This window comes from Tupaia chinensis, unplaced genomic scaffold (genome assembly GCF_000334495.1).
Source record: "Tupaia chinensis unplaced genomic scaffold, TupChi_1.0 Scaffold149537_1, whole genome shotgun sequence".
NCBI lineage: Eukaryota > Metazoa > Chordata > Mammalia > Scandentia > Tupaiidae > Tupaia > Tupaia belangeri.
In genome coordinates this window covers 552,592-562,532 of record NW_006209381.1, presented here as the reverse complement: position 1 = coordinate 562,532, position 9,941 = coordinate 552,592, and the positions used below count along the sequence as shown (strand labels likewise).

The 9,941-nt window shown below is 37.8% G+C and overlaps 1 protein-coding gene across 2 annotated transcripts in view; it reads left to right on the top strand.

Moving 5' to 3' along the window:
• PLSCR1 (phospholipid scramblase 1) overlaps positions 1–9,941 on the top strand; it is a 20,579-nt gene that overhangs the window by 619 nt on the left and 10,019 nt on the right. For both annotated transcript variants that reach the window (XM_027769440.1, XM_014585343.2), the window contains exons 2-4: positions 5,384–5,649; positions 7,246–7,288; positions 9,682–9,902. In XM_027769440.1, the coding sequence (XP_027625241.1) occupies positions 5,384–5,649; positions 7,246–7,288; positions 9,682–9,902 (530 nt within the window). The remainder of the gene's footprint in view (positions 1–5,383; positions 5,650–7,245; positions 7,289–9,681; positions 9,903–9,941) is intronic.

Below are 9,941 nucleotides of genomic sequence, written 5' to 3'. Positions count from 1 at the left end.
ATATATATATATACATGTAGTATACACATGTGCATAGTTTTAAATATCAGTTCCTAGGGAAAGTTATGACACATTTTTGCATAGAAGAACAGACTACTACATCATAACTTTCCTGATAACCTAATAAATGCCAATTGTTATGTTCTGCCTTTTTCCCTCCACAACAATTCTAAATAATATGAGTTACTTGTCATGTAGGCAAGAAAAGACTTTGTCTTCTAAAAATTAAGGTTCTGAAGAGAAAAATACTACCCAGGAGAGAAAATAATGAAAACCAAATCCTGTTTTTCTAAGATTACCTTTATTCTCTTTTTTTATCTCTGTCAAGATAGACAAAGTAATATTCATCACTCAGCACAGTGTCAGCCTTGCTGGAGATATTAGATAATACATCTAATATATTCAGGATTATAAATTTTGCTTTATCCAGGGAAAGTTTTATGATCTTTTTTTATAAAGTTATTTTATTTAATTTTAGTTATTATTTTTTTTCCAGTTTGATTAGAGAGAAAGAGACAAGAGAAAGAGACAGAGGGGAAGTAAGAAAGCAAGTCACCAGGTCTGGGACTTGAACCACTGTAGCACACATGGCAATCCAGCACCTTTAGCTACCATGCCACCTGCCAGCCCCATGATCTTCTTTTATTCTTAAAGCTTATTTATTTCTTCCATGTTAGAGAGAGAGAGGCAACCCCCGCACAACAGGGTCTTCATGCCCTGACCCATTCCCAGTCTTAACCATCCTGCACTGTGGGCTTGTTCATGTGTACCCAGTGAGTTCAGGGAAGCCTTAGGACTTGGACCAAGGACCTTTTCCATGTGGGTCCAGTTGCATTAGCTCTGTACCACCTCCCAGCCTGATGATCTTCTCTTAATGGCTGTTATATTGATTCAGTTTTTTTTAAAAAAAGATTTACTTAATTTTATTAGTATTGTTATTATTATTTTAATTCACCAGAAAGAGATAAAGAGAGACAGAGAGGGAAACTGAGAAAGCAAGCTTCTAGGTCTGGGACTCGAACCGTGGTAGGCCATGTGGAGATCCAGCACCTTAATCACCATACCACCTGTTGGTTCTTTTTTTTTTATAAGTTTTTTTAATATTTAATTTTATTCATTGATTCATTTATTTTTAAATTTGAACAGAGAGAGACATAGAGAGAAAGAGAGAGGGAAAGTGAGAAAGCAAGCCACCAGATCTGGGACTCAAACCATGCTCAGCCATGTGGGAATGTCCAGCACTTTGATCACTATGCCACCTGCTGGTCCCCACCCGTTGGCTCTTGATTCAATTTTATTACCAAACTCTTAACAACAGTTTTAATGTAAATTTATGTCAAAAATCAAGATTTTTTGTTTTGGTTTTATGTTTGTTTGCAACGAGCTCTAAGATGTTTCAACTACATTTAGAAAGATTTGTTTGAGCATGGTTATAGTCAACCTTTAACTCTTCAGTTTTATATATATAATTATATGTATGTGCATGTATATATGTGCTTAAGTAAAAACAAAATATATATGTATATGAGTACATATTGGGTCTTCAGAAAAATCATGATGCATTTTGCATGGAAAAATACACCATGACTTTCCTGACAACTTTATAAATACATATATAAAATTTGTACACACACACACATATACACACACACATATGTATATATCGACTTAATATATGTAATTTGTACACACACACATATAAGCAAAAAGAAAACCTTGTCAAGAAGACATGTAATCTTTTGATTTTTGTGAACTATTTTAAATTACATTTCACAAATGTAGAAATTGACTTGTATTTCACATACTCTTTGATCTGTTTGACTCCCTGTCCATTCACTTATGTTTTTCTCTGTATGAATTCTCCCTGGAACTTTTGAAATCAGAATCACTGGTCTTGCCAAAATCCCAAAGATCATGAGCTCCTGGTATCTCAACTCTGTCTTCTCCTGGATGTGCACGTGTGTGTTTCGTATTATTCAAACAATGGTGCCTGGAAAGAGATGCCAAAGATGTTACTTATCAGTTAAGGGTAGATATTTAGGTCGGTTACAATATGTTTCCTTGAGATCTGTTCTGAATCTGATTCCGGGGCTTCCAACTCAGCTATGAAGGGCGGGGTGCAGGCAGTGGCTTAACTGCTGCAGAATTAGGGAGCTAATATGTTTCTATGTTGATGCCATGTCTCCATGATGCAAAAACAAGCTTGATTACACAGATAGTAATCCATAAGGATACAGAGGAGAATGTAATGTAAGTGTAGTATCTACCAGACCATAAGTTCTTTTTTTGTTTTAAAGAATTATTCTATTTAACTTTATTTATTTCAATTTGACCAGAGAGGGACAAAGTGAGAGAGAGAGAGGGAAAGTGAGAAAGTAAGCCATGGGGACCAGCAGTTAGCGTAATGGCTATGTTGCTGGACTCCCATGTAGTCAACCGCGGTTCGCGTCGCAGACCTGGTGGCTTGAAAACTCACGCCGGGCGCGTGTGCGTGCGTGCCCAAGATCCCGAGAGGAGAATGGAGGAGAAGGGATTGCGGCGTGGCCATCCCCCCTGGGGGGTTGATTTCTCGCTTTCTCTCGCTGGGTCTGGCAGCCGTCCTTCAAAAAAAAAAAAAAAAAAAAAAAAAAAAGAAAGAAAGAAAGCCATGTCCAGGACTTGAACCATGGTCAGTCATGTGTGAGTCCAGCGTCTTTAATCACCACGCCACCTGCCAGCCCCTTGACCATAAATTCTGTGAATACAGAGCCACCCTAGGCTCAGAGCTTAACTCAGGTATCACACAGCAGATACTCAATAAATACTGACTGACTGTAGTAGATAAATGAATGACTACAGAGATGTGATTAAGAAGAACTAAGAGATTCGAAACCTTTGTCCATGTAAGATTATTAAAGCAATATAAATTAGCCCATCATACATTTTACTGTATTAGTTTGATACAGTTAAATGTTACATTTTTTGAGATTATTTTAAAAATATTTAATTCCATGTGTTACTATTGTTATTTTTAATGGAATTATTTATTTATTATTATTATTGTTAATACTATTTTTCACATGAGTTTTGCCAGAGAAAGACAAAGAGAGAGGGTGAGTGAGAAAGCAAGCCGCCAGGTCTGGGATTCAAACCATGGCCGGCCATATGGGTATTTCCGATGAGACACAGGCAGACTGTCATCAACCATATACACCAACTGTCACACTCCATTCTTCCGATACCGTAATCGGGAACCATGGTTCTTACAGCACAGACAGAGAGCTTTGAAATCACCCATAATCTTATGCTGGCCGTCCTCACAGTTTGCTTTCATTTCTTTCTGTCTTCATAGTCTATATGTGGCTTTAAAACTATTTCCCAATACCAACAAAACTGAAGCATGGGACTGAACACTCTTCAGGCATATTGGAAAAACTAGAACCTCAGCCCCAGGATCTTGGCTCTCTTATTTTATCTAGAAGAGAATTTGTTTGAAACACAATTTGATGTCAATTTAGCTCTGACAGCAAGCACAGTTTATGTGAAGAGTTCATGTTTGCAAGACTGTGTTAGACCATGCAAGAGAAATTCTCTAAGGACCATGCGTTCTTTAAGATATATTTTATCTAAGCACACATGTATTAATGTCCCCTTAACTTGCAGACGTAGACAGTCCAGCACTTTAACTACTGTACCACATGCTGACCCCAGGATCAATACATTTTTAAAAATTTAACTTTATTTATTTGTTTTAATTTGACCTGAGAGGAGCAGAGTAGGGGTGGGGGGAGTGAGAAAGCAAGCTTCCAGGTTCGGGACTCGAACCACAGTTGGACATGTGGGAGTCCAGCACCCTTAACCACCATGCCATTTGCTGGCCCCTTGATAACTTTTTAATACCCTCAGTGATACTATTGTAAAACCAGAGTAGAGAATCTCTGCTCTAAATTCTAACAAAGTCCTAAAATTATTATGAAAATTATTAGTAAGCCTGTGGTATTTATCTGAAATACTTAGAGAAGGATTTAATCCACCCCTAATTAAAAGTAAGTATATGTCATTAAATTGTTATAATCAGAATTCAGAGTTTGCTAGAAAATTTACTCGATTTTGTTTGTCCTGCCCAAGGACACATGTAGCACAGGTCTCAAGGTGACAATGATGCTGGAAATAATGGTGGTTTATTATTGAAAGCTTGCTGGTTTTTCAGCATTGCTCTTGTTCCTCAAATTATATTTTCCAGACAACAGAGTGTGCTAAATTATAAAATTTTAATTTCTAAACTAAATATTTATATATATATATGTATATATACATATATATGTATACACATACACACACACACACACACACACACACATATATGGAGAGGCCATTGGGAAAGGTATACACAGTGGATTTATACTCCAGGCAAACTATTAACCCAAACAAGTATCTGAAATATACTAGAAGGAATGACCTCCTTTTACCTCTCTACCAGGGTTTCTCAACAATAGCATTATAATATTTTGGTCTAGACAACTCTTGTTTTTACGGGGTGTGCTGGGCATTTTTGGATGTGTAGCACTATCCCTGGTCTCTGCCCACTGAATGCCGGTATTATCCTCCCCTCCCATTTTGACAAATAAAAACTTCTCCAAATCTTGCTAGATACCCTTTAGGAAAGGGGACGGGCAAAACTATCCCTGCCCCAGTCTATACATACTTAGAAATATCATCTATGGGGAACCAGCAGTTAGTGTAATGGCTATGTCGCTGCACTTCCATGTAGTCGACCACGGTTCAAGTCCCAGACCCGGTGGCTTAAACTCACACCAGGCTTGTGTGTGTGCGTGCCCAAGATCCCGAGAGGAGAATGGAGGAGAAGGGATTGTGGCATGGCCATCCCCCCCGGAGGGTGATTTCTCGCTTTCTCTCTCTGTCTCTCTCTCTTTCTGGTGAGTGCACGTGCCCTATAGCAAAAGTCTCTCCAGAAAAAAAAAAAAAAAAGAAATATCCTCTATGTCATTTGTTAAAATTCCAGGATTATGATTTTATGTAGGGTACTTTGGTTCTAGAGATTCTAGCCTTCTGTTTTTTCCATGAAGGTGTGCCAGAAACTTTACAGAGGTGAATCTAGATAGTAGTTGACTCTCTGATTTTCCCGGGTAATTGACATCTCCGTTTTGAACGGTAAGGACAATGCTATGGACCAACTCTATTCACACACCGCTACCCCCAAAATAGAGATGGCTATGAAACCATAGGAATCCCATTGAAAAATCTCTGAAAGGTAAAGCACACCTTAAACTTTATGAAGTCAGCATTTCTGAGCTAATCATGCAGATAACCGGGACCTGGGCCAGGGTCATTCTAATCTACTTCTCTGTGCAGTTACAAATTATTTCATATGTTTCTATTTCAGGACCCCCAGAACACCCTGGCTATCCTGGACCCAAAACTGGCTATCCTGGACCTCAGGCTGGCTACCCTGGACCCCAGGCTGGCTACCCTGGACCCCAGGCTGGCTACCCAGTCCCACCAGCTGGCTATCCAGGGGCTGGCCCAGTTGGTTTTCCTGTCCAGAATCAGCCAATGTACCAGCAGCCAGGTGTTCCTGCAGGGGTACCACTGATGCCAGCACCACCAGCTCCACTGAACTGTCCACCCGGATTGGAATATCTAAGTCTGGTAACTTCACATACACAAGATACTCATAAAAAAAAGAAAGCTTTTCTTTCAGTTTACATAACTGGATTAGTAAATGAATAATTCAACAAAATCTGAATTGATAAAACAATAATTTTTGACATTTTAATTATTCTAGGTTGGGCTCACTTTTAAAGCAAAATACACAATGTCTTAGGGAAGTGTGTTTTCTGTGATCTTGAAAACAATCTATAGTAGTCAATAGTAAACATTTATAAGCAGTATTTTCCAAGTTTTTATCTGAAGCATCATACATGCATTAACTCACTAATTTTTATAAAATTTCTATGAAATATTACCATTTTACACAAGAGGAAATTCAGGTCCAGAAGAAGTTAAATAACTCACTAAGGGTCAAAAACCTAAAGAGATGGGACCGACCTTTTGTTCTGGAAACATTGCTACTGAATCCTGTGCTCTTTAATTCCAAAATCAAATAATTTGAAGACAGTTTATTCTGGATTCTAGTAGGTAGTACCTTACAAGAAGTTGATATTTTGTGTTTCATGAGATTTGCCTTTTTCTTATAATTAATACAATCACATTTCTGTAATTCTGCCTTTATTCTTTGGAAGACTCACTTTTATAACTACCACGAGTAAGTGAAATGAATTCGTGGGTTACTACCACGAGTAAGTGAAATGAATTCGTGGGTTACTACCACGAGTAAGTGAAATGAATTCGTGGGTTTCTGTACCACATGTTAATCTCAACAACATGTTAATATTTAACAACTGTTTAGAGTTAGAAATTGGTTCGGTAAAATGGGAATATGAAGTTCTGTGTGTCTAATCTGCAGACAAATAAATATTTCTTTTTTAAAGAATTATTTTATTTAACTTTATTTTATTTTGAGCAGAGAGGGACAGAGATGTAGAGAGGGAAAATGAGAAAGCAAGCAACCAGGTCTGGGACTCGATCCACGGGCTGCCATGTGGGAGTCCAGTGTCCTTAACTACCATGCCACCTGCCAGCCCCGATAAATATTTCTACAATAGCCAACCAGTTGTCAGCAAATCACTTGTCGCTCTTGCAGTCTCTATTCTAACTTAATCTCCCGCAAAGTACCTGGGGCAGTGTATATCACAAGAGTAGTTAGTAACTCATAGTTCTTTAAGAAATGCCCTGAAATAGACATTTGAAAAATCAGGATCTCATAAAATACATAAGAAAAGTTATCAGTTACTACAAATGACGATATATTTAGAAAATTTTTTGAGAGTTATAGAAAGAAGCTCTTTAAATGAATACAGAGGTTGTCAACATTTCTTTAGCTTCTTCCAGAAGGAACATTGTTTTCTAATTTTTATCAAGATCCCCTTGTAAGTCAATTTTACTTTTCCTGAATCTTCCCACATTAATAGTTAATTAATTTACTTTCAGTAAATATTTTATTAATTAAAAAAACTTTGTTTTATACTGTAAAGTAATATACACTTAAATATTGCTAATAGTAATAAATATTAATAACTGATTATATGTACTTTTAAAATATAAGCACATGAATATTAATTTGATTAGCTTAAAAACCTTTATTTGATAGATCCTTACAGTTTTGTCTTTTTTTTCCTGTAATAGATAGATCAGATACTGATTCATCAGCAAATTGAACTTCTGGAAGGTATGTATGCATTATAGTCATTTTTAGAAAGAAAAGAGGTTTATGCAAATAAATGCATATCGACCACTACAGATACAGCCATTAAACAGGAGGAACATTTAAATCCCTTCATTATTTGAATTTATATATGAATTATAATTATATGTTATATTTACGGAAAACACCTGAGAAAATGAATGAAAATCAACTATGATCTAGATTCACCTCCATAAAGTTTCAGGCATGCTGTCATGGGGAGTAGGCCCAAAATAATGACTTTAAACAAGAATTTCTAGACCAAAGTACCACATAAAAAATGGTAATTTTGGAATGTAATAAATACATTAATGCAGTGATTCTCTCCACAATAATGAAATGAGGAAGATTATTAGCAGCTTGTTTCTGGAAGTTAGGAGTCAGATAGTAAGATATTATTGTACTGAGCATCTGTCCTTAGGCTACAGATACTAACTTGGAAGGAAAACTACTGGGCCAGCCAGTGGCACGGTGGTTAAAGCAGCTGGCTCCCACGTGGCCTACTGTGTGGTTAGCTCCACTTCTGGCAACTTCAAAAGACATGCTCGATGGATTTGCGGGTGTGCCCAAAATCCTGAAAAGAAGGAGCAATGGAGGAGAAGGAATCACAGAATGACTATTTCTTAGGGAGGCTGCTTTTTTTACTTCCACCAGCTTTTGCTCTCTCTCTCTATCATTCTCTGGTGAATGCACACACTCTCTGAAATTTTTTTTTAAAAAACATCAAAGTCTGGGGACCAGCAGTTAGCGTAATGGCTATGTCGTTGGACTCCCACATAGTCGACCGCGGTTCGCGTCCCAGACCCAGTGGCTTAAAACTCACACCGGGCGCGTGTGCGTGTGTGCGTGCCTAAGATCCCGAGAGGAGAATGGAGGAGAAGGGATTGCGGCATGGCCATCCCCCCTGGGGGGGTGATTTCTCCCTTTCTGTTTCTCTGTCTCTCTGGCGAGCACACGCGCCCTATGGCAAAAACCTCTCCCAAAAAAAAGAAGATGAAGATTACTCAGGGTTTTTTTTTTAGCATCTGAGTATGTAATAAGCATTTACATTTTCTCTCAATTCAAAACTTCATAAATAATAACATAAGCATGAAATTGTATTGTTTTGTTTTTTAAGTAACTAGAAGGAAATTTAGCAATTATGTAAGCCCATGTTGCTTTACAAATTAAAAAATTTCAGTTTTTGAGATTAAGCTACTTAGTGAAAAAATTAGTTGGATAATAAATTTCTTTTCAAAATCAGTTCTATTTTTTTTTCAGCAAACATTTGACTGTGGCAGATCTTGAATGCATAGGTGATTCTTAAAGATTCAGAGTTCAAGGCCTGTCTGAGTCCTCACAAAGACACCTCAAGAAGTTCATGGTTGTAGGACTTGCAAATGACTTCTCCGACTACAGGTGTTTTCACATAGACATTAGAGAATCATTTTACCTCCTTGTATTTCTTTTACCCCTCATTATTTCAGACAGGCTTCTGACAGACTATGACTCAAAATATGGAAGGATGGAAGGCTATACACAGATAGGACTATCAGTTGACCCTGGCTCTAGACAAAGAGAGGTTTCCAATGTATGAATCAATTTGGACAGAACTGAGTAAGAGACCATGAAAGTGTCAGCATTTAGCATTCTTGCTTCCTCCATGAAGAGATTAGCCCCCTCTAAGGTACAGACTTCACTTAGGATGCTCATAGTTTAGATATCTTATGAGATGAAGCCCCCTGGTTAGGAAGACCCTTACCCCAAGTCCAGTACTCATCTTTTACTTCTAACCAATTACCATTGAGCTAAGCAGTGGTGTGTTGGACCCAAGGTGACACTCCAGGTAACTTTCCACTTTTACTCTCTCCCTTTAGACATGTGAGCATTACAAGTAAGCTCTCCCATTGCTTTTTCTCAGACATAGTGGGGGGAAAAAAAAAAAAAAGATATGATAAGTATGGTTTTAAAACAAAATTTCAAACCAGTAGATTTAATAATGGACTATATCATAGAGCATCTGTGGCAGTCATCCTACAACCCCTCCATGATACATGAAGACTGTACTGTAGGTGGACATTTAATCCATGTACCTAGCACCCCTGTGTCCCCTGGAGCATTGTTACAACTCTCAGCTGCAACCTCTCTGTTTCTGAGGAGAGTCTATGGAGTTAGGGAGATAGAACTTGTTTTCTTTGTGTGTTTTACATTTCTCTGAAGCTTAGGAGCCTCTCCTCGTCCTTTCCCTGTGCCTTTATTCTCTGCCTGGACCTTCTCTAAATGTCTTTCCATGTGGAATAGTGTCTAAAATCTTTATAACTAGACATTATAATATCTTAGCATTGATTATGTGTTTTTAAACATAATGGTGATCATGGCTTCCTCTTTTATACTTTTAGTCTTAACAGGTTTTGAAACTAATAACAAATACGAAATTAAGAACAGCCTTGGACAGAGAGTTTACTTTGCAGTAGAGGATACTGATTTCTGTACCAGAAATTGCTGTGGAGCATCTAGACCTTTTACCTTGAGAATTCTTGACAATTCGGGCCAAGAAGTCATAACTATGGAAAGACCATTAAGATGTAGCAGCTGTTGTTTCCCCTGCTGCCTTCAGGAGGTCAGTGAGCTCTTACTCTGGTAGTTTCTAAAATGGTTC